Genomic DNA, 27962 nt, shown 5'->3' on the forward strand with positions numbered 1-27962 from the left:
TTCGGCACCGCCGCCGCTCAGGCCCCTACCCCGCTGCGCAGGCCCCGCCCCCGAGCCCCGCCCCGCCCCGCCCCCTGCCCCAGCGCCGCGCTGGGTCCTAGCGCCGCCCGTTCCGCGCCCCCCTCACCGGGGGTGGGTGCCCACCCGGGGGACCGGGCCCCTCCACAGGGCACCCCGGCACCGGGGGCACCCCGCTGCGTCCCAGCAGCACCCTCGCGGCCCCGTGGGTCCCCGCGGGTGCCCGCGTTCGCGTGCGCACCGGTGCACACGCACATGCCTGCGCACATGCAAACACGCGTGTGCTTGCGTGCACACACGCATGTGTGCGCATCTAGAGGCGTGCACGCGTCTGTGTACGCGCGCACGTAAACGCACGCTTGCAGACATGCATGCACACACGTGTGTGCATATGCGAGGCACACGCGTGCATGCTGAGTGTGTATGCACACCCCGCATGTGTGCACCGTTAAGCACATGTGTGCGTCTCCAAGCATGTATGTGCACACTGAGGCTGCCTGTGCGCTGCCAGACCCAGCATGTGCACGCTGAGCACATGCGTGCACACTCAGCGGGTTTGTGCACTGCCAAGCGTGTACGTGCACGCTCAGCACGTGTGTGCATTCTCAGCACACGTGTGCACTGCCAGGCATGTGCGTAAACACTGAGTGAGCGCATGCGTGCATGCCCAGCACACGAGTGCACTGCCTAGCATGTGGGTGCACACTGAGCACACGCGTGCACGCCTAGCACATGTGTGCACTGCCAGGCGTGTGTGCTGCACACTGGCCACACGCGTGCAGTACTGAGCATGTGTGTGCACTGCTGAGCACGGATGTGCACCACCAGGCAGCTGTGTGGGCCCTGAGCACATACGTGCGTGCTCAGCACATCTGCATGCCAAGAACATACGTGCACACGTTCAGCACGTATGCTGGCCAGTTCAGCAATCCTGAAATCCCCCGGAGAGGCCTCCCCCGGCGGGGGCCGTGCAACCCCTCGCGCTCCCCGAACCAGCCCCCGGCGTGCTGTGCACCACACCCGGCGCGCCTGGCAGAGCGGTCACGCGTGTGCGTGGGCCGGCTCCTGGCTCGGGGAGCCGCCTCCCGTGCCGTGCCGGGACGGAGCGGTGGGTGAGCGATGGCTGAGCGGGGCGGGAGGGGGCCGGGAGGGGTCGGCGACGGTTTCGCAGGCTCCCTGCCTCAGTTTCCCCGCTCCAACCGCCCGCCCCCCCCCGCCCGCTGCTGGCCTGAGACCTGAGAAGCTCGTTGCACCCCAGGGTCCCCAAATCCCAGCAGCCGGAGGTAAAGATGCGGGAACACGAGAGATGCTTGCGTCCCCAAAATCCACGGGCGGGAGCCACTCTGGGGGTCCCCAGGGGTCCCCCGGTCTCGGTGCTGGACCGCAGTGGGGACACGGGGGACGCCGAGCCCGCTCTTCCCGCCCCACCCAGGCTACGGAAGGGCGTCAGGGTGGCGCCCACGCCGCCGCCGTGGCCTGGGACCCGCGCCGCCATCGCCCTGCGTGCGGCCTTGCACCAGCTCCTCCTCGCCCAACTCCCCCTTCTCCCCAGCTCCCTCCCTTTGGCGGGGGGCCGGCTGGATTTCCCGGAGCGATTCCCAGTTGCTCCCAGTCCCTCCCAGCACCCGCTGACCCAGACGCCTGGGCCAGCCCGGCCGGCGGGACACCCGGCGCCCCGTGTTTGCCCCAGAGCGGGGGCCGTCACCGCGGCCTGGCGCTGCGGGGCTGGGGGGGGGACACGGGACCCCCACCCCGGGGCGAGCGGAAACCCGGGCGGGGCTGCCCAGGAAGGTTGGCCCCGCGCAGCGTCCCCGCGAGGGCCAGCGTGATGCCCCCTGCGACGTCCCCCGCGATGCTGTGGGAAACGTCCCCTGCAGCGCCCGCTGCAACAGTGCTCCGTGAAATACCCGTGCCGTGCCCCTGCAGTGCCCCGTGCAAGATCCCCTGCAACAGCCCCTGCAGTGCCCCCTGCAATGATGCTCCATGCAATTCTCCAGGCAATGCCCCACGCGATGCCCTGCAATGCCTCGTGCAACGCTCCATGCGATGCCCCATGCGATGCCCCCTGCAATAATACCCCGTGCGATGCTCGATGCAGTGCCCCCTGCGATGCCCTGTGCAATGGCCCGTGCGAAAACGCCCCGCGCATTGCCGGCTGCAACGCCGTGTGCAATAATGCTGCATGCGGTGCCCCATGCGATGCCCCATGCAATGCCCCATGCAGTGCCCCGTGCGGTGCCCCATGCCGTGCCCCATGCAGTGCCCCGTGCGGTGCCCCATGCGGTGCCCCATGCGGTGCCCCATGCGGTGCCCCATGCGATGCCCCATGCAATGCCCCATGCGGTGCCCCATGCGATACCCCATGCGACGCCCCATGCGGTGCCCCATGCAGTGCCCCATGCCGTGCCCCATGCCGTGCCCCATGCGACGCCCCATGCGGTGCCCCATGCGATGCCCCATGCGGTGCCCCGTGCGGTGCCCCATGCAGTGCCCCGTGCGATGCCCCATGCAGTGCCCCATGCGATGCCCCATGCGGTGCCCCATGCAGTGCCCCATGCAATGCCCCATGCAATGCCCCATGCAGTGCCCCATGCAATGCCCCATGCGGTGCCCCATGCAGTGCCCCATGCGATGCCCCATGCAGTGCCCCATGCAATGCCCCATGCGATGCCCCATGCGGTGCCCCATGCGGTGCCCCATGCGGTGCCCCATGCGACGCCCCATGCGGTGCCCCATGCGGTGCCCCGTGCGGTGCCCCATGCGACGCCCCATGCGGTGCCCCATGCAATGCCCCATGCGGTGCCCCATGCGATGCCCCATGCGGTGCCCCATGCAATGCCCCATGCGACGCCCCATGCGGTGCCCCATGCAATGCCCCATGCGGTGCCCCATGCGATGCCCCATGCGGTGCCCCATGCGATGCCCCATGCGACGCCCCATGCGGTGCCCCATGCAATGCCCCATGCGGTGCCCCATGCGATGCCCCATGCGGTGCCCCATGCGATACCCCATGCGACGCCCCATGCGGTGCCCCATGCGACGCCCCATGCGGTGCCCCATGCGACGCCCCATGCGGTGCCCCATGCAATGCCCCATGCGGTGCCCCATGCGATGCCCCATGTGACGCCCCATGCGATGCCCCATGCGGTGCCCCATGCGGTGCCCCATGCGGTGCCCCATGAGGTGCCCCATGCGGTGCCCCATGAGGTGCCCCATGCGGTGCCCCATGCAGTGCCCCATGCAATGCCCCATGCGGTGCCCCATGCAGTGCCCCATGCAGTGCCCCATGCGGTGCCCCATGCAATGCCCCGTGCGATGCCCCGTGCGGTGCCCCATGCGGTGCCCCATGCAATGCCCCATGCGGTGCCCCATGCAGTGCCCCATGCAATGCCCCATGCGGTGCCCCATGCAGTGCCCCATGCAGTGCCCCATGCGGTGCCCCATGCAATGCCCCGTGCGATGCCCCGTGCGGTGCCCCATGCGGTGCCCCATGCAATGCCCCATGCGGTGCCCCATGCAATGCCCCATGCAATGCCCCATGCGATGCCCCATGCGATGCCCCATGCAGTGCCCCATGCAATGCCCCATGCAATGCCCCATGCGATGCCCCATGCGATGCCCCATGCAGTGCCCCATGCGGTGCCCCATGCGGTGCCCCATGCGGTGCCCTGCAATGCCCCCTGCAGTAATACCCCCTGCAACGCCCCCTGAAATGTCCTGTGCGGTGCCCTGCAGCGCCCCGAGCACTGTCCCCCGCGACGCCCCGCTCTGTGCCCCCGCCCTGCTGCTCTGCAGCCCTTCCCCTCCCGCTCTCCTTCCCCCATCCCCCTCATCCCCTCATCCTCCTCATCCTCCTCATCCCCACCCCTCTCCCCCAGACCACCCCTCCGCATCCAGCGCTTCCCAACTCCCGGGCGTCGCTTTCCCAAGGCGCGAAGGCCGAGGGGAGCCGAAGGAGTTGGGGGGGGGGATCCCTCCAGCCCTTCCTCCTCCTCATCCTCCTCTGTCCCTGCCTGGCCGTGGCTGTCCCTCCCTCCTCCCCCAGTCCCTTGTCGTCACCAGCGCCTCGGCTCAGAGCTGAGCTCCGTCCTTCGTCCCAGCCCAGTCCTCGCCGGAGCGCTGGGCGGCTCGGCATCCCAGCCCGGCCGCGGCCCAGGGGCCGGGGGGCTCGGGGGGGACCCCTCCTCGCCCTCCCAGCTGCAGGTAAGGGGATTGCTGGGGCCGGGCTGGGCGGGAAGGGGAGAAGTTGGGTTTTCCCCAAAAATATCGGCGATTAAAGGTTTTTTTTTGCGGAGCGAGGAGGACGCTCCGGGAGCGACGGGGAGGCGGTGGCTGGGAAAGTTTCCCAGCTTTGCGTGAAGTTCTCAGCTAAAAAGCAAAAAAAAAAAACCCAAAAAAACCCCTTTTCTCTGCCTTTCAAATGCAATAAATAAATTATTTATTCTGGCTTCTTCCCGGATTGCACGCCGGGATGCCGGGAGCTCTGCCGGTCATCCCCCGGTCCAGCCTTGCCTCGGATTCCCGCATCCCTCCGGGAAAGCCGTCGGCAAAGGCCGGTCAGCAGCGTTGTGCCGGCACGTAGGCGACGCTTCAATCCCGGCGGGTTTGCGTTTGGCGATGGGATATCCGCGGGCTGCCGGGGGAGCGTGGAAGCAGGAGAAGCAGCGTCCCTGAAATCCCCACTCGTGTCACCCGGCGCGGGAGCCGCTCCCCCTGCACCCTCCGTACTCTCCGATGAATTTAAACATCTCAGCCGGGAGAGGCATATCCATCTTTTTTTTTTTTTTTCTCCGGCTCAGGGCAGTGGCCGGTGTTTCTCTTCCCATTTCCCACTCTCTCCATCTATGGATGGATGGATGGATGGATGGGTGCGTAGGTGGAAGGATGGATTGAAGGAAGGACGGACGGATGGACGGATGGATGGATGGAGGGATGCAAGGATTGATGGACAGATGGGTGGATGGATGGTTGTGAGGATGGATCCATGGAAAGATGGATGGAAGGATGAACGAATGGATGGATGGATGCAGGGGTGGATGGATGGAGGGGTGGATGGATGCAGGGGTGGATGGATGGAGGGGTGGATGGATGCAGGGGTGGATGGATGGAGGGATGGATGGATGGAGGGGTGGATGGATGCAGGGGTGGATGGATGCAGGGGTGGATGGATGGAGGGGTGGATGGATGGAGGGATGGATGGATGGAGGGGTGGATGGATGGAGGGGTGGATGGATGCAGGGGTGGATGGATGGAGGGGTGGATGGATGGAGGGATGGATGGATGGAGGGGTGGATGGATGCAGGGGTGGATGGATGCAGGGGTGGATGGATGGAGGGGTGGATGGATGCAGGGGTGGATGGATGCAGGGGTGGATGGATGGAGGGATGGACGGATGGACGGATGGATGGATGGAGGGATGCAAGGATCGATGGACAGATGGGTGGATGGATGGTTGTGAGGATGGATCCATGGAAAGATGGATGGAAGGATGAACGAATGGATGGATGGATGCAGGGGTGGATGGATGGAGGGGTGGATGGATGCAGGGGTGGATGGATGGAGGGGTGGATGGATGCAGGGGTGGATGGATGGAGGGATGGATGGATGGAGGGGTGGATGGATGCAGGGGTGGATGGATGCAGGGGTGGATGGATGGAGGGATGGATGGATGGAGGGATGGATGGATGGAGGGGTGGATGGATGCAGGGGTGGATGGATGCAGGGGTGGATGGATGGAGGGGTGGATGGATGGAGGGATGGATGGATGGAGGGGTGGATGGATGCAGGGGTGGATGGATGCAGGGGTGGATGGATGGAGGGGTGGATGGATGCAGGGGTGGATGGATGCAGGGGTGGATGGATGCAGGGGTGGATGGATGCAGGGGTGAGGTTGGATGGCAAAAGGCTCCAGCCCCAGGAGCCCGTTCGGGGCAGCGCAGTCTCTTGGAGCAGCTGAGATGTTTCCCTCTCCCTCGCTTTCAGGGCACGGTCAGCTTTGAGTCGGGGAGTGCAGAAGGATGGCGGAAACCAGTTATTTCCTGGCCGTCCCCGTAAAATTCAGAGCACTGGGCTCCATCTCCACCTTTAAATCCCTCAGGGGCAATGCCGGGCTTGTTGAGGGCACGCAACGGGACCGTCACCTCCGAGACCCGCACCGCGGTGGCGTCGCGGTGACGCTGCTGCTCTCTGCTGTCTTTCCAGGAAGGAAATTTGGGGCAGGTGACCCGGCAGAGCATCCCGCCCTGGCCAGGCTGCGTCCTTGCTGCGGGTCTCCCAGCCCGCGTCCGGCTCCATCCATGGCTCCCCCAGCGCTCGCCAACGGTGGGGACGCGCAGGACGCCCCGTCGGACGTCGCCGGTGGTGGCTTTCCCTGCTGAGCCTCCTCTCCCAGCGCCGTCTCAGCCCATCGCTCGCCCTGCTCCCACCCGAGGTGTTGGGGGCTTTGCCCCAGGGCGGGGGTCCGCGGGGGACAGCGGCACAGGGAGCATGGGGCGACCGTCTCACGGCATCGCCCTCCTCGTCGCGTGGTGCTTCCTCACCTTCCGGGAGGGTAAGGGCGGCTCCGGCTTTTCCTGGGATACCTGGATTTCCTTCCCTTGACCTCCACCTTCCCACGGTGGGGGTCACCCACTGCGGGGGGGTAAATTTAGGGAGGGGGGAGGGGAAGGCGAGGGGGCTGTGGCACATGCATGTGGAAAAACCAGTTCTCTCCCAGTTTACCCCCAGGCGCTCTCTCAGCATCCCCAGTCTCCGCGCTGGTGTGGTCCCTAGGACACGGGGGTCCGGGTCTTTGTGGAGCAGCTTGACACCACCCAGACCCTTGGGGCTGGGGGGGGTCTGGGTCACCCCCACAGGGGACGCACCTCTGGGACCCCAAATCCATCCTGTGCACGCCAGAAATGTTGGAGGGGTGGAAAAAAAAAAAAAAAAGAGATTTTGCTTCCCTCCATCAACGCAAGACCTTGTGGGGCACCCTGCTTGTCCCTTCCCTGCGGACCTCCAAGATGCTACGGGGCCGTGCACCCGTCCTTCTTCAGGGCAGAGCCACCCCTACGCCCTCTCTTTGGTTGCGCATCGCTGGGTAAAGCCCTCCCTCCCTCCCTCGCTCCCTCGGCCTCGCTGGTGGAGATTTATGGGGCCCTGCAGCGAGGAAGGGCGGCCGAGCGATGCGCCGCGAGCCGACGGCACCGAAGACCAAGGCCAACGACTTCCTCGGCAGAGCGAAGAGCGTTGGCGCTCCTTCCCAGCCCTGTCTCCTGCCCAGCCCCGGGGGCGGTCTCTGGGCAGGCTGCCGCAGTCCCCAGGACTGGGTCAGCCTCCACCTTGCTGACTGAACCAGTTAGCACCAGTAAGAGCAGCTGGAGGGGACTGGGAGAGGGACCTCAGCCACCCAAGGGTGGGATTTTCTCAGCCAATGTCACGAGGTTGACCCCCCATGAGGAGCATGGGGCCACCACGAGGGGGTCAATTCCCCTCTCCCCATCCCAGGGTGGGGTTTAGCATCCCCACCTGCTCTGTGGGGTGTGGAAGGGAGGGGTCAGCCAGCTCTCCCCCCATCCCCGTCTCCCCACAGCCTCCTGCCTGCGGGACCAGCCCGGCAGCCGGGCCGAGGAGCGTCTCTTCAAGCACCTCTTCACCGGCTACAACCGCTGGTCGCGGCCGGTGCCCAACACCTCCGACGTCGTCATCGTGAGGTTCGGGCTCTCCATCGCCCAGCTGATCGACGTGGTGCGTAGCCCCACCGGCAGGGACTTCAGTTCTGCACGGCGTCTGGCTTTTCACCAGTTGGTCCTACTGGTCTGGCAGACCGGGGACTGGGGACACTGGTGGGAGGTTGGGTTTGGGCAGCAGCGAGCTCCTTGCCGTCTCCACCCACTCCATCTCCCCCAGATCTCCAATGAGTGGGGAGGTCTGCACCCCTCCTCTCCATCCCAAAGCCTCCCTTCCCCTGGCAGCGGGAGAGCATCAAGGACAACTGCCGTTCTCCACCCCTGTCGTGTCCTCATCCACCATCTGCCTGCCCCGGGGCACCTCTGGGTTTGTCTGTCCATCCATCCCTGGCTCATTCCTCCCGTGGACACCCATCCGTCCACCCATCCACAGAGTCGTAGAATCGTAAGGTTGGAAGAGACGTCCAAGATCATCAACCCACCACCACCATGTCCACTAAACCATCTATCTATCCATCCATCTGTCCACCTGTCCATCTGTCCACCCTTCCACCCCCCTGCCCGTGGGACCGTGCGTTTCTCGGTCCCTCCGAGCGCCGCAGAGCTGCGCGCTGCAGCACGCTGTTTCTTGCTGCCATCTAGTGAGCAGACATCTTGGGGAAATCTAGCATCTCCTTGGACTTGTGCTGCTGCCGGTTGCTGCCAGGAGCTGAACCCCGAAGGTGGAGGGCAGAAAGCAAAAGCAGTGGTCCAGGGGACGATGCAGTGGTGGGACAAGACCTCTCTTCGTCTCCTCTCACCTCTCCCTCTGTCCCACCACAGGATGAAAAGAACCAGATGATGACCACGAACGTCTGGCTGAAGCAGGTGGGAGCCTGTTCCCTCTCTGGGGCAAGGGCAGGAACGTGTCAAGGAGGGTGCAGCATTTGGGGCAGAGAGACCCTGCCCAGGGGGGCTTGGTGGCATCTCCATGGCGTTGTTCCTCTGGGGGATGCTGCCAGGGGAGGAGGAGGAAGAGGAGGAGGCGTTGGGCAGCTTGGTCCCACCAGACCAGGGCCACCTGACGCCCTTCCCTCCACATCTCCCTCCAGGAGTGGAGTGACTACAAGCTGCGCTGGGACCCAGCAGATTTTGACAATGTCACCTCCATCCGGGTGCCTTCCGAAATGATCTGGATCCCTGATCTTGTGCTCTACAACAAGTGAGTGACACTGCTGAGATCCTTCCCTTCCCTTCCCTTCCCTTCCCTTCCCTTCCCTTCCCTTCCCTTCCCTTCCCTTCCCTTCCCTTCCCTTCCCTTCCCTTCCCGCACCTTCCCTTCCCTTCCCTTCCCTTCCCTTCCCTTCCTTCCCTTCCTTCCCTTCCCTTCCCTTCCCTTCCCTTCCCTTCCCTTCCCTTCCCTTCCCTTCCCTTCCCTTCCCTTCCCTTCCCTTCCCTTCCCTTCCCTTCCCTTCCCTTCCCTTCCCTTCCCTTCCCTTCCCTTCCCTTCCCTTCCCTTCCCTTCCCTTGCCTTCCCTTCCCTTCCCTTCCCTTCCCTTCCCTTCCCTTCCCTTCCCTTCCCTTCCCTTCCCTTCCCTTCCCTTCCCGCACCTTCCCTTCCCTTCCTTTCCCTTCCCTTCCCTTCCCTTCCCTTCCTTCCCTTCCCTTCCCTTCCCTTCCCTTCCCTTCCCTTCCCTTCCCTTCCCTTCCCTTCCCTTCCCTTCCCTTCCCTTCCCTTCCCTTCCCGCACCTTCCCGCACCTTCCTGCACCTTCCCTTCCCGCAGCTCACCCCATCCCATCCCATCCCATCCCACCCCACCCCATCCCACCCCACCCCATCCCATCCCATCCCATCCCACCCCACCCCATCCCCTCCCCTCCCCTCCCGCCCCCCATCCCACCCCAGGGGAAGGATAGAGATCATTCTGCATCCGTCTCCCTGTGTCCGGTGCTCCTGCTCCCACCCACGTCCATGCCCTGGGTGATGCCCAGGAGGGCGAACCCCTGATGCTGAGGGAGCTCCTGACCCTGACTCTTGGACCTTCACATCTCTCCATCCCCGCAGCGCTGACGGGGAGTTCGCCGTGACCCACATGACGAAGGCCCACCTCTTCTCCAACGGGAAGGTCAAGTGGGTGCCACCCGCCATCTACAAAAGCTCGTGCAGCATCGACGTCACCTTCTTCCCCTTCGACCAGCAGAACTGCAAGATGAAGTTCGGCTCCTGGACCTACGACAAGGCCAAGATCGACCTGGAGAACATGGAGCGCCAAGTGGACCTCAAGGATTACTGGGAGAGCGGAGAGTGGGCCATCATAAACGCCATTGGCACCTACACTTCCAAGAAGTACGACTGCTGCACCGAGATCTACCCCGACATCACCTTCTACTTCGTCATCCGCCGCCTCCCGCTCTTCTACACCATCAATCTCATCATCCCCTGCCTGCTTATCTCCTGCCTGACCGTGCTGGTCTTCTACCTGCCCTCCGACTGCGGGGAGAAGATCACCCTCTGCATCTCCGTCCTGCTGTCCCTCACCGTCTTCCTGCTGCTCATCACGGAAATAATCCCGTCCACCTCGCTGGTCATCCCTCTCATCGGCGAGTACCTCCTCTTCACCATGATCTTCGTCACGCTCTCCATCATCATCACCGTGTTCGTCCTCAACGTCCACCACCGCTCCCCCAGCACCCACACCATGCCCCGCTGGGTGCGTAGCTTCTTCCTCAACTTCATCCCTCGCTGGCTCTTCATGACGCGACCCCCGGTGCTGCCTCCCCCCAAGGAGACCGTGGGGCAGTACGACCTCCCCGGGACGAGGCTCAGCACCTCCCGGTGCTGGCTGGAGACCGACGTGGATGACAAGTGGGAGGAGGAGGAGGAGGAGGAGGAAGAGGAGGAGGAGGAAGAGGAAGAGGAGGAGAAGACATACCCCAGCCGCATGTCCCAGGCGGGTGCCCACGGCCAGGGCACCCAGTGCCGCTACGGCTGCGGGCGCCAAGCTGGGAAGACGTCGGTGGGCTCAGCCCCCCGGGTGCCCCCCAAGGGGGAGGAGGAGGAGGTGGTGGGCTTGAAGCGGGGGCTGATGCTGTCCCCCAGCGTCCTGAAGGCCCTGGAAGGGGTGCAGTACATCGCGGACCACCTGCGCGCCGAGGACGCCGACTTCTCCGTGAGTGGGTGCCCCCGAGGGACGGAGGGTGAGGGGGGGGTCTCCTACTGTGGGTGTTGCCTCCTGCCCCTTGTACCTCCATGGGGTGGGAGGGTCAGTGCTGGGACCCCTGGGTGGTTCCCTGGCTGTTGGGGACCCAAAACCAGGGAGAAGATCAACGACCACCTCCTGGGTGATGCCTGGTCCACAGGGTCAGTTGAGGGTTCCTCCAGTTCCCATCCCTGCTGGCCGTGGGGACGCTGTGGCCCCTCTCCTGCCCGTGCTGTCCTGCCCTTGGAAGGCCCACCCCACCCTCCTGGGACCCCTCTCGGGGGCTGCACCCCTACTTTTACCCAGCTGGTTTCACAAAACCTTCAGGCCCCTCCCCAGAGAGGTCCATCCCCCAGCCCTGCTGCTCCACGGCTTTCCCAAGACGCTGGGTGTCTCCTCGCCCCGACGCAAACCCCGGATGGGGAGGAAGCCCCGGGTGGTCTCCTAACCCCAAGGGGTCCTCAGAAATTGGGGGGCTGCATCCTCTGCCGGCCCTCACGGCCTCTTTCTGCCCGGCAGGTGAAGGAGGACTGGAAGTACGTGGCCATGGTGATCGACCGCATCTTCCTCTGGATGTTCATCATCGTCTGCCTGCTGGGCACCGTGGGGCTCTTCCTCCCGCCCTACATGGCGGGGATGATCTAGGGGCTGGGTGTGGCTGCGGGCGGGGATGGCGGCCAACGCGCGCTCCCTTCCTCCCGGGGAGCGGGCACGGGTGGTCCCCACGTCCAGCCGGACCCTCGCCTCTCCCTGGGAGGACGCGGTTGCAACCACGGAGGACCCTTGGGTGGGAAATGTGGGGTGAAGAAAGGGATGTGCTGAGGGGTGACCTGGGGATGGTGGGGAGGGACGGCTGCCTGCCACCCTGCCCCGGGCGGTCGCGGCCATCTCGGCATGGAGGATGGCACCGAACGGCTTCTTCGTTGGCCAAGCTGCTGGAAGTCCTACCCAAAACCCAAGAGTTGTGTCTGGCCACGAATCCAACGTGTTGGGCAAGAAGAGGGGACATCACGGCCACTTTAGGACTCATCCTGACCACAGAGTGCGGTCACACATGGCATGGGGCAAGCAATAACGCTTCGGATGGTCCATGTAGAAGGGCTGAGGTGACGGGATGGAGGTCCTTGCTCGGCTGCGTGGCTTTGGAGTCTCCGCCCTGCAAAGCTCAGCCGAGGGCCAGACCCTGTACAACTTGCCAGCACGAGCTGGTCGCTTCCACGCCATCCCGCACCGGAGCTCGGGGTAGCAGGGAGATGGGAACAGGCGATCCAGAAACGTGGGTGGCTTGGAAGGGATCACCCACCCAGTCCACGGACCCCGAGGCCGGTGGACTCAGCTGCGCTGCTGAGGTCCATCCCCAGCAAATCCTCCTCTCCATCCCACGTCAGATCCCAAACTGCTTGTCCAGCTTCCATATTAGACACAAGGCAGACATTTTTTTTTACGCTGAGGGTGCTGGGACACTGGCCCAGGTTGCCCAGAGAGGCAGTGGATGCCCCGTGTGCGTGTCCGACCCGGTACGCAGGGTTTTAGGGCTCTGCAGAGCCCTCCCGTGAGGATCATTTCTGGTTGGGTTGGGGTTGGATCTCCCTGGGGTGACGCAGGGCTGTTGGCTGGTCCCTGCCTGGCTGATGAGGCCACCAAAGCACAAGCTCTCGGGGTGCCCCCCACCCTCCAGTGTGGCACTAGACCCCTGAGCGTCCTTCTTTTGGGGGAAGCCCTTCTTCGTGGCTGTGCTGTCCCGCACAAACCGCTTCCCAGCAGCCTCCACCGTGAATTTCCCCCCATTCCTGACGCTCTTTGAAAAGCCCAGGTCTGCAGATACCCTCACGAGCAAGATTTGGGGTGGGAGCTGGGGGAGTCCAGGACCCCCGTATGGTTTGTGGGGTCAACGGGAGGGAAACGGGGCTCCGGAGGGGACGTGGGGGCAGCAGACCCAGGTTCACCCTCCGGGACGGCGTTTCCCCACTCCAGGTCTGTCCGGCACGACCCTTACTCTTTTCGAGGAGATGCTGGTGACCGGGGGACTTGTCCCCGGGGTACGAGGGTGACAGGCAAGCACGGGGACGGCGGGACTTTGTGCACGGTTTATCTTAGCCAGAACGAACGACGCTGCGGGAAGACGCGCGGGGAAAAGCCCGAACCGTACAGTTTCCGACTGGAAAAGCACAAACCGGACAGAGACGTTGGTTGGCCGCCGTCGCTTACACAGAGCAGCTGGGAGAAAACTCCGCGGGAAGAGGCACCGTCCTCCCGGTTTGCGTCACCGAAGGCTGCGGTCCGCGGGGTCCCATCCCTCCCGCGCTCCGCAGGCTCGGGGCCGGGCACGATCCGGCCGCGGGCGCTGCAACCGGCCCCGCCGCGGCGCGCGGACCCGCTTCCCGTCGTTAAATAAACTCTTCTAGACAATGTGCAAGGAAACGCGCGCGGTCCCTCCGGCCACCGCTCCGACGGCCCCTGGGGACCCCGGGATGCCAGCTCCCCGCGTCGCCGCGGCCCCGGTCCCGGTCCCCATCGCACGGACCCGCTGGCAGCCGGGGATGAAAGAGCCGCCGAGGCAGCGGGACCTTCGGCCGCCCTCGGGGACAGCCAGGTCCCCCCCGGGCCCTTCCCACGGACCAGTCACCAGATGCCTCCCTTCTTCAGAAGAGCGACGAGACGATGCCAAAGACACGAGCGGCTGCGGGAGGAGGGGGGGACAGGGAGGGCAGGACGGCGAGGCCACGGGAGACACACAAAAGCCAGCTCCTCCGCAACGCTCTCCTCGCATCTCCGCCGACGGGAAGGACGGCGGTCCCTCTCCTCCTCTCCTTCCCCACCCTTTCTCCTTCCCTCTCTCCGCCCCGGCCCTCACTCCAAGCACAGCTTCACCAGGTTGGCCCGGACCTTGGCTTGGTCCACGGCATCCAGGAGGTTCTTGGCGTCCACGGCCAGGGTGTGGGAGGCCGTCAGCATCTGCCGCTTGCACTCTTCGCTCAGCGAGGTGACGGCGTTCTGCTGCGCCAGGCGCATCTTGTTGATGAGGTCGGCCAAGTCCTTGTTGAGCAGCTTCTGGGTCCCCTCGATCTGAGCGGGACACGCAGGGGTTACAGACAGGAGCGTCGCTAGCACACGGCCCCGCGCCGGACCCCCGTTCCCTCCTCCCCGGGTCCTACCTCGGTGCGGGAGGCGGCGGGCAGGATGGGCAGGATCTCATCGACGCTGCCGATCAGCTTCCGCAGGGACAGGCCCACGTTCTGCGGGGAGGGCGGCAGGGTTAGGATGGATCCGGGGACGGGCACAGGGAAGCGGGGCATGGGAACAGTCTCTGTGGCTGAGTCAAGGATCCCGTCTGGGAGAGGGGCGTGGTGGGAGACTCTCCCATCATTGACCCAAGGACCCAACGGAGCAGCAGAGAGTCCTGGAAATGCTCCAACCATTGACCCGATCCAAAGAAGGAGCTGGGAATGTTGGAAATGTTTCCACCATTGACCCAAAGACCCAATGGAGGAGTAGGGCACGCGGGAAACTGTCTCGTCATCAACACAAGGACCCAACGGAGGAGCAGGGAGTGCTGGAAATGCTCCCACCATTGACCCAAGGACCCAACAGAGGAGCAGGGAGTGCTGGAAATGCTCCCACCATTGACCCAAGGACCCAACGGAGGAGCAGGGAGTGCTGGAAATGCTCCCACCATTGACCCAAGGACCCAACGGAGGAGCAGGGAGTGCTGGAAATGCTCCCACCATTGACCCAAGGACCCAACGGAGGAGCAGGGAGTGCTGGAAATGCTCCCACCATTGACCCAAGGACCCAACGGAGGAGCAGGGAGTGCTGGAAATGCTCCCACCATTGACCCAAGGACCCAACGGAGGAGCAAGGAGTGCTGGAAATGCTCCCACCATTGACCCAAGGACCCAACGAAGCAGGGCATGTTGGAGACACTCCCATCATTGACCCAAGGATCCAAAGGAGGAGCTGGGAATGTCGGAAATGCTCCCTCCTACATGTGCAAGACCTTCCTGGGAAGGATGCTTGTGTGAGCGGCTCAGCACTCCAACTCCCTCCCCCGTTCCCCTGGCGTTGCCCCCTCCCTACCTTCACCACCAGGATGTACTCCTCCGGGGGTAGGAGGCTGATCTCGTTCTTCAGCTGCAGCACGGCCCGCACCAGGTCCATGACGTTGCTGTACACTGTGTCATCCGTGCGGTCCAGGTTGGCGGTGGGGGCTGGGTGGATGGATTGCTGGGGAACGGGGACACGACGGGATCAGATGGACCGAGGGGGCAAGGAGGGAAAGACCGACACCTACGGGGAGCCCTGGCCAGACCCATCCGCCTCCCACCCGCCACCCCGATGCTGCTGGGTCCCGTCCTGCAGAGGCAGTGGGATGATGGAGGAGGAGAAATGAGACCGTGGAGATGGAGGAGGAGGACCGGGACCGTGGTGGCCCGAGCCAGGGAGGTCTCACCTGCGCCACGAGTCTTGGAGGCTTCTGGGGAGGTCCCGTGAACTCTGCTACGCCGTCAGTAAGGGAAAGGAAGGAGTCACTCCAGCCGCTCCCACAGACGCGCGGGCGTGCTACGAGACCCCCCGGCACCCCTGCCACGTCCCACAGCACCCTGACCCACCTCCCCGCGGGGTCAGGCCCCCTCGAACCCCCATCCCCGGGACAGGCAGGTCCCTCCCTTGGGCAAGCAAAGCCGCTCCCCGTGATCTGGGATCTCTTTCACGGAGGATCCTGAAGCCAGCAGGGATACGTCCCCGAGGCTCCTTGCCGGCTCAGCGCAGGGGTCCCCGCTTGCAGCCCCAAAACGGGGGGTCTCATGGGCAGCCCCCCCACCCTGGGCAGCCATGGGCACTCACTGTAATCCGTCTCCTTCTCCGGGAGCAGCTGCGGAGGGAAGAAACGGAGAGTGAGCGGCACAAACTCCCGGCTGGAGGCAGCGAAGAGGGAGGAGGCATTGCCAGCCCCTCCGGGGACCGCCGGGATTTCACCCCATTAACATTTGCGGGTTAATTTTCCCAGTGTGAGGGGCGCGTTTATCACCAATCCGTGCCAAAGGACACGGGGGGTCTCCAAAACGCCCCAGGAGAAGGACCCCCTGCACCCATCACACCCCGACGCGGTCTCTCCGGAGCCAGCACCACTCACCGGAGGAGCGTTGTTGTTCATAAACACCGTCGGGTCCTGCAAAGGGGGGGAAGCTTTGTGAGAGGCACGGAAAAAAAAGGAAAAAGAAAGGATAAAAAAAAAAAAGGATTTTCCCAATTTCTGAGAGATTCATGGAACGCGTCACGGGGATGCAGCTCTGCAGGGTGCGGGAATGTGGGAGGGGAAGGGGCTTCATGCCCAACGCTGGTCCCATCTCCATCCCATCCCATCCCACCACCCCTCTCTGCTCCCTGCCTTCTCCCGGGGTACCAGGAACCTCAGACTGCTCCTCCAAAAAAAAAATTAAGCTTTTTTTTTTTGGTTGCAGGCGCTCAGCATCTGACAGCTTTGGGGGTGCAGGGAGCTGGGCTTTGCTGGGTGAGTCCATCAAACAAAACATTTTTGTCTCCTTCCAAGCCTGTCTCACCGCAGGCTGACGGATTAGCATTTCAAAAGCTCGTTCAGACGAGATTTTGAGTATTTAAAATTTGCCCAAGTTTCGAAATATCCATTTGGAAACAAAGCAGCTCTGTGAGATTTCTTACGGGTGCGGAAAATCAAGGGATGCTGCTGGAGGAGCCGTTCCTCCCGGGGAAAATTGGCTTTTCCGGCCATGAGGAGCAACCCCAAGGGCGGCAGCGGCTCTTCCACTGCCTTCACGAGGGGGCCAGAGCCCGAGCCCGCTCACCAGGGACCTCTCCTCCTGCCGCAGCCACTGGTAGTCCTCCACCATCTGCTTCTGCTGCTTGTCCAGGACCTGCCGCATCTTGAGCCTCTCCATCTCCCACAGCTTCTGCGCCTCCTCCCGGCTGCTGGGGCGGAGGAAATCTTCCTCCTGGTGCGCAGAGCAGGGGGCGTTCAGGAGACAGACCCCCCCCCCCCCTCGATTTGGGCACGGGAGGCAGAGCCCCGCTCCGCGCGTGCAAGCCGCGCGCCCCAGCCCGACAGCCGTGACACCCCAGAACGAAACTGGGGAGGAACTGGGACGAGTTATCGAGAGGAAACCACCGATCCTGCGTCTCCCACCACCGCATCCCGGGGAATTTCTGCGGGGAGCGGGTCGTCGTGCCCGCCGTCCCGGCAACGCCGCGCGGAGCATCGCCGCCCGTGCCCCAACGCCCGGCTCTGATTTCGGAGCCACCAAATCCAGGCTGCAAACCACCGCTGGCATTTCGGGTGACGACGCCAAGAGCCGACCCAAAGCCCCGAGGAGCAGCAGCCGCCCGTCCCCAGAGCGTTTTTGGGGGACGCCACGCCTGCCGCTCGGCCTTCACCGGGATGCGCGTGCAAACATGCGTAGCGGTGGGGCTGGAGGCACCCCGGAGCCCATCACGGCCCAGGGGGCGACAGGATTTTTGGGTTGGGAGCAACACTGAGCCGAAAGCGGCGGAGGCAGCGGCACAGAGCGAAGCGCAGCGAGCATCCCCCTCCTGCGAGGTCAGCCGGCGCCGCCGCGTCCTCCGGCTGCGGCGGGACGAGGGAAGAACCCCCTCTTACCCTCATGCTGTGGCGCTTGAAGACGTTGTGGCGGTTGAGCGGCGGGGTGTGCAGGGAGTTGGCCGGAGACTGGTACTCGACGGGGCTGGTGAGCGCGGGCGAGCTGGCACACAGACCCTCGGGCACCTGAGGCGGGGGCGGCAGCGGGGGGGGCAGCGCGGGCAGCGGGGCGGCGCGGGCACAAAACAAGGCCGCGGGGCGTCAGAGCGGACAGACGGAGCGGACGACGCGGGGGGAAGAGCGGCTTTCGCGGCGGGAGCAAGCCGTGACGCCCGCCCGCGAGGCAGGATCGGGGCCTTCCTCCCCGCTCCGCTCTTTCCTCACCCTCAGCATCAGCTCGGGACCTCCCGCCCTGCTGCCGGGGCCCCTGCCCAGCTCCAAAATAGCCCCCAAAACGGTCGCTCGTGGCGGTTTGGCCCTGATGCTGCGGGGACCAGCACCGGCTCCTCGCGGAGGGGGTGACCTGTGCTCCCCCGGGGCACCCAAAATCGGTCCCGGCAGCACCGGGGAGCAGCAAACCGGTCGTACGCGCAAACCGGCTGCTGCCAAGCGTGCAAAACCCCCTTCCCTGGGGAGGAAACCTCTCTGCCAGCTCCGAGGGGCGGACAAAACACGGGGCAGCGCCCGAGCGGCGCCACGTCCTGCCGGCAAGGCGGCGGGAGGCACTTGGTGGGGGCACGGGACACCCAAAAACCACGAGCCCCCAAGGGCTTGATCTCCGGGCAGGGCTTTTCCGGCGTCGACCCCCCTCGCTCGGATCCCTGCGGGATGTTCCGTACCTGGAACTGCAGCTTGGGAGCCAGGAGGTTGCTCTGGGGTGGTGGCTTGTACTTGTGTCTGCTGGGCTGCGGGGAGAGGAGCAGGAGGAGGAGGAGGAGGAGGAGGAAGAAGGAGAAACAGACGGTGGGTGCCAGCCCAAGGGAGGTCCCGCTTCTGCGACACCCGGAGACGGACCCGCCCGCGCGGGCTCTGCCCTCTCCTCACCTTGGGAGGCGGCTCCTGGAGGGCCGGCGGCTCCATGATTTTGGGAGGCCGGTGGCGGTTGTTCCTCTCCTGCTCCTTGGCCAGCTCCTTCTCCATCAGGTAAATGTCGCTGCAGGGGGAGACGGGGGGGGGCGACGGACCCCCGGGGGTGGGGAGCGTTGGCACACCTCCCGCATCCCAAGTGGGGATGCTCGGGCTGGACGGGTCGTGGGAAACACCAGGGAGGGAGGAGGGATGGGGAGAGGAGAGGGAAAGGACTGGGAGGACGTAGCTTGGTCATGGCCAGCCACACCAGCATCCCCACGAGGCTGGCCCCAGCGAGATGCGGGGTCAGGACTCCCCTGCAAGCCCCCTCCCCAGGAAGCAAAGCATTTCCACGTCAGCCCAGGCACCCCCACACCTCAGACCAGCTCCAGCGGTGCTTTGGGTTCGGACTTGGCCGGAAAACTCCAGACCCAACATCTTGCATGGCTTCGTTTTTTTTCCTTCACCCACTCGCTCCAGCAAACCACAGACCCCCACCCCTGCCCGTAACCGCTCCCCCGCCTCCGTGCCCACCTCAAGCTGCAAACCAAGTCCTTGAACTTGGGCCGTTCGCTGGGGTCGTAGTCCCAGCAGCGCGTCATCAGGGTGTAGAGGACGGGCGGGCAGAGGTCGGGCTTGGGCAGGCGGTCGCCCCTCTCCAGCACCCCGATCACGTCCTTGTTCTCCAGCCAGAAGAAGGGCTGCTTGCCGTAGCTCAGGATCTCCCACATGCACACGGCTGCGGGGGCAACGCCAGCCACCTCAAATGACGTTAAAGCTGGGGGCACCGCCCCCCTCGCTCGGGTTTTCGGGGACCCGGTGACAGCGCCGCGCTCTGTTGCCTGCCACCAAGGCGTCTCTCCCCCAGGGCAAGGCTGGGATAACCCCCCAGCTCCAGCGCAGGATTTGTCCCCAGGCATTAAGACAACGCCACGGGAGGCCAACGAGGCCCAGGACCCTGCTCTGTCCCCGTCCCACCACGCACCGAACATCCAGACGTCGCTGGCCGTCGTGAAGCGGCGGAAGTTGATGGACTCGGGTGACATCCACTTGATGGGGAGACGGGTGACGGACGCTGGAGGGAGAGAAAGACGGCGGGGGATGGAGCAGGGCAGGGCAGCGAGGTCCCGCCATGGTCTCTGCCCTCGCAGGGCTGGAGCAAGCCCCAGCCCCACCACACAGCTCTTACCTTTATAGTACTCCTCATCCTCGATGTACCTGGAGAGCCCGAAGTCGCCCAGCTTCACGCACTCTGGGGAAGCGACCAAGATGTTCCTCACGGCAATATCCCTGCAAGGAGAGAGACCCTTGGCCAGGGAGAAAGGATGGAGAAGGGATGGAGAAGGGATGGAGGAGGGATGGGGAAGGGATGAAGAAGAGATGGAGAAGGGATGGAGAAGGGATGGAGAAAGGATAGAGAAGGGATGGAGAAGGTATGGAGAAGGGATGGAGAAAGGATAGAGCAGGGATGGAGAAGGGATGGAGAAAGGATAGAGCAGGGATGGAGAAGGGATGGAGAAAGGATAGAGCAGGGATGGAGAAAGGATAGAGCAGGGATGGAGAAGGGATGGAGAAAGGATAGAGCAGGGATGGAGAAGGTATGGAGAAGGGATGGAGAAAGGATAGAGCAGGGATGGAGAAGGGATGGAGAAAGGATAGAGCAGGGATGGAGAAGGGATGGAGAAAGGATAGAGCAGGGATGGAGAAGGGATGGAGAAGGGATGGAGAAAGGATAGAGAAGGGATGGAGAAGGTATGGAGAAGGGATGGAGAAGGGATGGAGAAAGGATAGAGAAGGGATGGAGAAGGGATGGAGAAAGGATAGAGAAGGGATGGAGAAGGGATGGAGAAGAGATGGGGAAGGGATGGAGAAGAGATGGGGAAGGGATGGAGAAGGGATGGAGAAGGGATGGAGAAGGGATGGAGAAGGGATGGAGAAGGGATGGAGAAAGGATAGAGAAGGGATGGAGAAGGGATGGAGAAAGGATAGAGAAGGGATGGAGAAGGTATGGAGAAGGGATGGAGAAAGGATAGAGCAGGGATGGAGAAGGGATGGAGAAAGGATAGAGCAGGGATGGAGAAGGGATGGAGAAAGCATGGCGAAAGGATGGAGAAGGGATGAAGAAGGAATGTGGAAGAGATGGAGAAAGGATGGAGAAGGCATGGAGAAAGGATGGAGAAGGGATGGAGAAAGGACAGAGAAGGGATGGAGAAGGCATGGCGAAAGGATGGAGAAGGCATGGAGAACGGATGGAGAACGGGTGGAGAAGGAGACCTCACACTTGGACAACAGCTCACCCAGGTGCCAAAAGGCTCTGCAGCAAAGGGTGCTGCCAGCCCCTGCCCCTGCCCGCTCCTGCTCCCCACCTCCCCGTCCCCCCGCCGTCCCGCCCGGCTCCGCTTCCCCCCGGCCCACCTGTGCACGCAGTTGATGGCCTCCAGGTAGGCCAGGGCCTTGCTGATCTGCAGCGCGTAGAGGACGAGCGTGGGCACGGCGAGGCAGTGCTTGTTCTGCTCCAGGTATTGCCCCAGCTGCGACGGGACGAGCGAGGGGGGGTCAGGGACCGGGGGGACGCAGCGGGGGCGGGAAGGGCGGCGGGGGACGGGCTCCAGCGGCGGTGGGAGCCCGCTCACCTCTCCGTAGGGATAGAGCTCCATGATGATCCAAGTGGGTTCTTCTTCCGCGATGCCGATGAGCTTCACAATGTGGGGGTGGTCCAGCTTCTTCATCAGCACTGCGGGGAGACCACATCGTGGCGGGGACCGCCAGGACCCCCACGTCCGTCCCGTGCCCCGCGGCGTGAGCCCCGGCGTGGGGGCTGAGCGGGCTCCGCAGGACAACAGGACCCCCGTCGCCTACCCGCTTCGCTCAGGAACTTCTCCTTGTTCTCCGGGCTGCAGTCCTTCTTGCAGGTCTTCACGGCCACGTTGACCCGCTCCCCTTTCTGCAAGGAGAAGGAGGGTTGGGGGGGGGGGTTGCTTCGCCCCGCGGCGGCGGAGGAGGCGGGCAGGGCGGGGAGAGGGCAGGAGGCTCACCGGGGTGGTGTAGATCCCCTCGTAGACCTCGCCGAAGAAGCCTTCTCCCAGGATCCTGCCCAACGTGACGTCCTCCCGGGAGATCCCGTAGTGCTGGACTTGAGGACGCGGGGAGCGGGGTGGCAGCGTCAGCCGCCCGCACCCCCGCCCCCACCGCGGGCAGAGCCCAAATACGACGTGGGGGATGCTGGCCACCCCGGGGTACCAACCCTCTCCACCACCCCCTCTCCATCGCCTACAGGTCCTGCCCCACGGCACGCGGGGTCATCCCAGTTCCTCCAGCCCCTCCCGGGGAGGTGGGGGGTCAGTGCAGGCGAAACCTTGTTCCCAGTTTTGGGGAGGGGGCGATGGTGGGGGGAGAGGGGCGGGAGGGCTTGGGGAGATGGGCAAGAGGGCACCCAGAGGGGTGGCACCTACCTCCAGACCTCGGTCTTGAGGACTCATCGGGGATTTCAGCGTAAATATCGGAATCTAGGGCAAGAGGGAGGCGGCGGGCGGGGATTCAGGGAGCTCACGGGGCTGGGGGGGGTCCAGCTCCACCACCCCCCAAATTCCCGTTCACCGGTGTCCCCCAGGCTGGTGGGAAGGGAGGAGGAGAACCGAAACCTCACCCACGCTCACGCTGTCCGACAGCGCGGAGTGCCTCTCCTCCAGGTGCCTGTGGGGCGGGAGGAGGCGGGGGTCAGGGAGCGGGGTTTGGGGGGGGACACGACAGGACGGGGGTCCCAGCCCCGCTCCGGGGCCAGGCGCTACTCACGGGGCCGGGATCTGCGGCAGGCTGACCCTCTTCTCCCGCTCTGCGGAGAGGACAGCACACGGTCATTTCCCAGCCGCCCCCAGCGCCTCGACCACACGTGCGGCGAGTTGGGCGGCTCTCAGCTGGCATCACTCCAAAGCCACGCGTGACGCCGTGGCCGTGGGGAGAGCGGAGAGGGGCGCGGGTGGGACCCTGCCGGGGTCGGTGCCCCCCCCCAGGCCGCTCACCTCTCCTGGGGAAGACGATGAGGGAGGTTTCCGAGCCCCCTTGCAGTCGGCAGTAGCCGTCGATGAGGTCAGCCATGTTCTCCGCCTCGGCCAGAGACGCCGTCTTGATGGCCAGGGACTGGGGGGAGAAGGCAGGGGGATGCTGGGATTTTGGGGGTGGGGTCCCACGACACCCCAAGCAACATGCCTGGCACCAAAGCACCCCCCGGGCAGGGGTGGACCCTTGGTGGCTCCTGGGGACAGGAGCTCTCTTGGTGGAAACAGGTCCATCCACCAAGTCCTGCCTATCCCATGGGATTACGATGCCACCCCATGGTACCGGGGGGTCCTCATCCCACCCACCCCCCCCCCAGCACCCCCCCACCCAACGTCTCCTCACCTGGGGGGTGCCGCTGAGCCCCAGCTGCAGCACCGCCCGGCCCTCCTCCACGCTGGAGCACTTGATGGACTTGATGTGCTTGAATTCGGCCAAGCACGTGGGCTGGGGAGAGAGGCGAAGCCCCCGGCGCCGACTTTATTCACCGATTGCAGAGCACCCACCCCCCTGCTCCCCACCCAGCACCCATCCCCACCCTCCCACCTTGGCCTCCTTGCTCGTCATCTGCCGGATGCCCTTGGGTCCGATGACCAGGTCCACCGTGATGTTCCACCCTTGCTAGGGGGACAGCAGAAGGAGGATGAATATTTGGGGTGCGGGGGGGACACCCCAAAAGCCAGGTTCCCCCCCTCCTCAACCCGCTGCGATGTGTGAGACGCCCCGGGAAAAATCACATTCCCGCAGGGACATGGAGAGGGGATGGTCTGGAGAAGGGATGGGACATGGTTGCCATGGTTTAACCCCAGAAAACTGACTCCATCCCAGTTAAAACCAGCACAACGGTGGAGGCGAGGAGCCCGGCCTGGGTGTTTTTCCTCCTCCTGGCCCCGAAGGGCTTCCCAGTGCTCCCAGTTTGCCGCCTTCTCACCCCAAAGGGCTTCGACAAACCGGAGGCGCTGGCTCGCAGGCTTGGACCCGCGGGGTGCGGAAGGTCCCCAGAGCACCCCCAGCCCCTCTCAGCAAGCAGCATCCCCCAAAAAGGGTCCCCAGGGCCTCCCCCGCGGTGGGGAGGGGAGCGGTGCTCAGGGGAGGTGATGCCGGGGGGCTGCAGGATCAGCAGGCCCCGCCCCGGGGGATTTTGGGATTGGGCCTCCCTGGGGGGACAGCGAGGGATTTACTCCCCGAGCCCCAAAGCCCAGCTGGTGATGGCGGCTGTCCCCACCCCGCAGCGTCCCCGTCCCCCCGCGCGCTGCCTGCCCCGGGGGGCACAGCCAGTGCGCCTGGGCCCAAAGCACCCCGGGCAGGGGGATGTGCTCCCATCGCATCCCATCCCACCCCACCCCATCCCATCCCATCCCATCCCACCCCATCCCCTTCCTGCAGCCCATCCCACCCCACCTGACTCCACCCCATCCCACCCCACCCCACTCCACCCCATCCCATCCCATCCCCGTCCCCATCGCCATCCCATCCCACCCCACCCCATCCCATCCCATCCCAATCCCAATCCCCTTCCCATCCCATCCCATCCCATCCCATCCCACCCCATCTCCATCCCATCCCATTCCATCCCACCCCATCTCCATCCCCTTCCCATCCCATCCCATCCCACCCCATCTCCATTCCCATCCCATCCCATCCCATTCCATCCCATCTCATCCCATCCCATCCCATCCCACCCCATCCCATCTCCATCCCCATCCCATCCCCACCCCATCTCCATTCCCATCCCATCCCATCCCATTCCATCCCATCTCATCCCATCCCATCCCATCCCACCCCATCCCATCTCCATCCCCATCCCATCCCATCCCACCCCATCTCCATCCCATCCCATTCCATCCCACCCCATCTCCATTCCCATCCCATCCCATCCCATTCCATCCCATCTCATCCCATCCCATCCCATCCCACCCCATCCCATCTCCATCCCCATCCCATCCCATCCCCACCCCATCCCATTCCCATCCCATCCCACCCCATCCCATCTCCATCCCCATCCCATCCCATCTCCATCCCCATCCCACCCCATCCCATCTCCATCCCCATCCCACCCCACCCCATCCCATCCCATCCCATCCCATCCCACCCCATCCCATCTCCATCCCCATCCCATCCCATCCCCACCCCATCCCATTCCCATCCCATCCCACCCCATCCCATCTCCATCCCCATCCCATCCCATCTCCATCCCCATCCCACCCCATCCCATCTCCATCCCCATCCCACCCCACCCCATCCCATCCCATCCCATCCCATCCCATCCCATCCCACCCCCATTCCCAGCCCACCCCAGCCCACCCCAGCGCAGCCCGGCCCCGCGCGGCGCCCGGCCGACTCACGACGAGCTGGCAGCGGTAGCTCTCCTGGTCGATGCTGGCGAAGGTGGCCAGGGTGTGCAGGAACTTGAGGATGCACTCCTCCTCCCGCAGCAGCGCGTACTGCTGGAACGTCTGCTGGATCATCTTCCGGAACTGCTTGGGCTGCGGGGCCGCCGCACACCGCCACACGCGTGAGCGCGGGCACAGCGAGACACGCGCGCACACGGACACACGTGCGCGCACGGGCACACGGACGCACACGGACACATGCACACGCACACGGAGACACCCACACACACAGACACACGCATGCACACGGGCACACGGACGCACACGGACACACACACACGGAGACACCCACACACACAGACACACGCATGCACACGGGCACACAGACGCACACGGACACACGCACACGGAGACACCCACACACACAGACACACGCATGCACACGGGCACACGGACGCACACGGACACACACACACGGAGACACCCACACACACAGACACACGCATGCACACGGGCACACGGACGCACATGGACACACGCACGTACATGGAGACATGCACACACACAGACACACGTGGGCACACGGACGCACATGGACACACGCACGCACACAGAGACATGCACACACACGGACACACAGACGCACACAGAGACAAGCATGAACACAGGCACATGCATGCACACGGACACACGCACGCACACGGACACACGCACACGGAGACACGCACACACGGAGACACACGCACTCACACAGACACATGCACACATATGGGCACACGCATGCATACGGAGACACGGATGCACACAGACGCACGCACACAGAGACATGCACACGCACGAACACAGGCACACACACGCACACAGACACATGCATGAACACAGGCACACGCACGCACATGGACACACACGTGCAGACGCACACGGAGACACGCACACGGACACATGCACAAACACAGGCACATGCACGCACACGGGCACACACACGGACACATGCACACACATGGACACACACGCACACACACAGACACACGCATGCACACGGAGACATGCACGCTCATGGAGACACACATGCACATGGACATACGGATGCACACAGGCACATGCACGCACATGGAGACACGCACGCACACAGACACAGGCATGCACACAGACACACACATGCACACGGAGACGCACATGCACAGGGACACGCATGTACATGGGCACATGCACGCACACAGACACGCGCACACACACATACATGAACACACACGGAGACACATACGCACACAGGCACATGGATGCACACAGACACGCACACGGATATGCGCATGTACGGAGACACGCATGCACATGGGCACATGCATGCACACAGAGACATGCACACACAGGCACATGGGGGCACACGGACACATGGAGACACACACGTATATGGGCACGTGCATACACATGGGCACGTGCACGCACACGGACGCACGCACACACGCTCTCACCTGCAAATCTGAACATGCACCCGCATGTACGCACCATTGTGCACAAACGTACTCGAGTGTGGGCAGCTGTGCACGCACACGTGTGCAAACCAGTGTGTGCACGCATGGTCACATGTTTGCATACATACACACGCGTGTGCATGCAGGCGCATCATCACATGTGCGAGCAGACGTGCCTGCATGCGTAATCCACATGCACACGTACGCACATGCATGCAAATCCACCTTCACATACGTGTGCACACGCAAATCCACCCGTGCGCACCGATACACACAGGAGCACATGGTCCTGTACGAGAGCACGCACGCGGAGGCAGACGCACCTTCGCGAGCGCGTGCAACGCTCCGTGAGCGTGGGCAGATGTGCGCATACACACGTGTGCAAAGCCACACGTGCGCACCTGGCCCCATATGTGCACATATACACGCATGTACATGGGGTGTATGTACATGTAGAGCATGAACACGCCCACAGAAGTCTGGGCAGACGCACACACACGTGCAAACCCACATGTGCGCTTCAGCACACGTATGTAAGAACCCCAAGCCACGTCCGTGTGCGCTCACACACCTTACACGCGTGCAACCCCGCCCCGTGTGCACGCACCCGCGCCCACACACGTGTCCCTCACCTTCAGGTTCTCCTGCATCTGGCTGGGGAAGAAGAGGTCCAGCCCCACCTCCTTCCTGGAGAGCAGAGACCCCCGCACGCGTGAACGGCCCCGCCGGGACCCCCGCGCCCGGGGCCGCCTGGGGCCTCCCCGGGGGGCTGCGATGGGGCGAGGGGGGGCGGAGCACGAAGGAAAAGTGGGAGCTGAGGGGCAACGGGGAGCTCCCGGGGGGACAAGGAGGATGAGGAGCTGCGGGAGGATGAAGAGCTGCAGGAGGATGAGGAGCTGCAGGAGGATGAGGAGCTGTGGGAGGATGAAGAGCTGTGGGAGGATGAAGAAGAGCGGGAGGATGAGGAGGAGCTGGAGGATGAGGAGCTGTGGGAGGATGAGGAGCTGCAGGAGGATGAAGAAGAGCGGGAGGATGAGGAGGAGCTGGAGGATGAGGAGGAGCTGGAGGATGAGGAGCTGCGGGAGGATGAGGAGCTGCAGGAGGATGAAGAGCTGTGGGAGGATGAGGAGCTGCGGGAGGATGAGGAGCTGCGGGAGGATGAGGAGCTGTGGGAGGATGAGGAGCTGCGGGAGGATGAGGAGCTGTGGGAGGATGAGGAGCTGTGGGAGGATGAAGAAGAGCTGGAGGATGAGGAGGAGCTGGAGGATGAGGAGCTGCAGGAGGATGAGGAGCTGTGGGAGGATGAGGAGCTGTGGGAGGATGAAGAGCTGTGGGAGGATGAAGAAGAGCTGGAGGATGAGGAGGAGCTGGAGGATGAAGAGCTGCGGGAGGATGAGGAGCTGCAGGAGGATGAGGAGCTGTGGGAGGATGAAGAGCTGCGGGAGGATGAAGAGCTGCAGGAGGATGAAGAGCTGTGGGAGGATGAAGAGCTGTGGGAGGATGAGGAGCTGCAGGAGGATGAGGAGCTGTGGGAGGATGAAGAGCTGCGGGAGGATGAGGAGCTGTGGGAGGATGAAGAGCTGCGGGAGGATGAGGA

At 64.0% G+C, this 27962-nt stretch overlaps 2 protein-coding genes across 7 annotated transcripts in view; one reads left to right on the forward strand and one right to left on the reverse strand.

The window, feature by feature from the left end:
* The first annotated feature begins 6504 nt into the window (after window positions 1-6504).
* CHRNA2 (cholinergic receptor nicotinic alpha 2 subunit) lies at window positions 6505-11513 on the forward strand. Of its 4 annotated transcripts, XM_086744300.1 has the most exons (6): window positions 6505-6568; window positions 7592-7746; window positions 8511-8555; window positions 8780-8889; window positions 9734-10838; window positions 11388-11513. In XM_086744300.1, the coding sequence occupies exons 1-6, from the start codon at window positions 6505-6507 to the stop codon at window positions 11511-11513; spliced, it is 1605 nt and encodes a 534-aa protein (XP_086600426.1). The 4 variants fall into 4 exon arrangements, with proteins under 4 accessions (XP_086600426.1, XP_086600427.1, XP_086600428.1 ...); XM_086744301.1 differs by lacking the exon at window positions 6505-6568 and having other exon boundaries at window positions 7633-7701; XM_086744302.1 differs by lacking the exon at window positions 6505-6568 and having other exon boundaries at window positions 7723-7746; window positions 8511-8540.
* Window positions 11514-12943: 1430 nt separating this feature from the next.
* Window positions 12944-27962, reverse strand: part of PTK2B (protein tyrosine kinase 2 beta) — a 30746-nt gene continuing 15727 nt past the window's right edge. Inside the window, exons 7-31 of one of the 3 annotated variants that reach the window (XM_086743287.1) lie at window positions 26998-27052; window positions 24906-25046; window positions 23107-23181; window positions 22906-23007; window positions 22527-22644; window positions 22300-22339; window positions 22154-22200; window positions 21960-22013; window positions 21543-21640; window positions 21367-21451; window positions 21141-21241; window positions 20923-21038; window positions 19697-19797; window positions 19493-19582; window positions 19042-19246; window positions 18484-18592; window positions 18279-18344; window positions 17500-17625; window positions 16691-16837; window positions 16003-16038; window positions 15714-15741; window positions 15319-15362; window positions 14946-15092; window positions 14024-14104; window positions 12944-13934 (exon numbers count right to left, since the gene is read on the reverse strand). In XM_086743287.1, coding sequence (XP_086599413.1) covers window positions 13719-13934; window positions 14024-14104; window positions 14946-15092; window positions 15319-15362; window positions 15714-15741; window positions 16003-16038; window positions 16691-16837; window positions 17500-17625; window positions 18279-18344; window positions 18484-18592; window positions 19042-19246; window positions 19493-19582; window positions 19697-19797; window positions 20923-21038; window positions 21141-21241; window positions 21367-21451; window positions 21543-21640; window positions 21960-22013; window positions 22154-22200; window positions 22300-22339; window positions 22527-22644; window positions 22906-23007; window positions 23107-23181; window positions 24906-25046; window positions 26998-27052 — 2428 coding nt within the window. In that variant the 3' untranslated portion in view covers window positions 12944-13718. Of the gene's footprint in view, window positions 13935-14023; window positions 14105-14945; window positions 15093-15318; window positions 15375-15713; window positions 15742-16002; window positions 16039-16690; window positions 16838-17499; window positions 17626-18278; window positions 18345-18483; window positions 18593-19041; window positions 19247-19492; window positions 19583-19696; window positions 19798-20922; window positions 21039-21140; window positions 21242-21366; window positions 21452-21542; window positions 21641-21959; window positions 22014-22153; window positions 22201-22299; window positions 22340-22526; window positions 22645-22905; window positions 23008-23106; window positions 23182-24905; window positions 25047-26997; window positions 27053-27962 lie in introns of all 3 variants that reach the window. The other 2 variants (XM_086743286.1, XM_086743285.1) reach the window with 2 other exon arrangements.

Source organism: Chlamydotis macqueenii, chromosome 3 (assembly GCF_036417535.1).
Source record: "Chlamydotis macqueenii isolate bChlMac1 chromosome 3, bChlMac1.mat, whole genome shotgun sequence".
NCBI classification, from domain to species: Eukaryota; Metazoa; Chordata; class Aves; order Otidiformes; family Otididae; genus Chlamydotis; species Chlamydotis macqueenii.

Excerpts from the sequence above, each read along its gene's own strand:
- CHRNA2 (XM_086744300.1), top strand. The coding sequence starts at position 6,505 with ATGGGGCGACCGTCTCACGGCATCGCCCTCCTCGTCGCGTGGTGCTTC. Across the intron at positions 7,747-8,510 it reads TCGCCCAGCTGATCGACGTG|GATGAAAAGAACCAGATGAT; the intron begins GTGCGTAGCCCC and ends GTCCCACCACAG. Across the intron at positions 8,890-9,733 it reads GATCTTGTGCTCTACAACAA|CGCTGACGGGGAGTTCGCCG; the intron begins GTGAGTGACACT and ends CCATCCCCGCAG.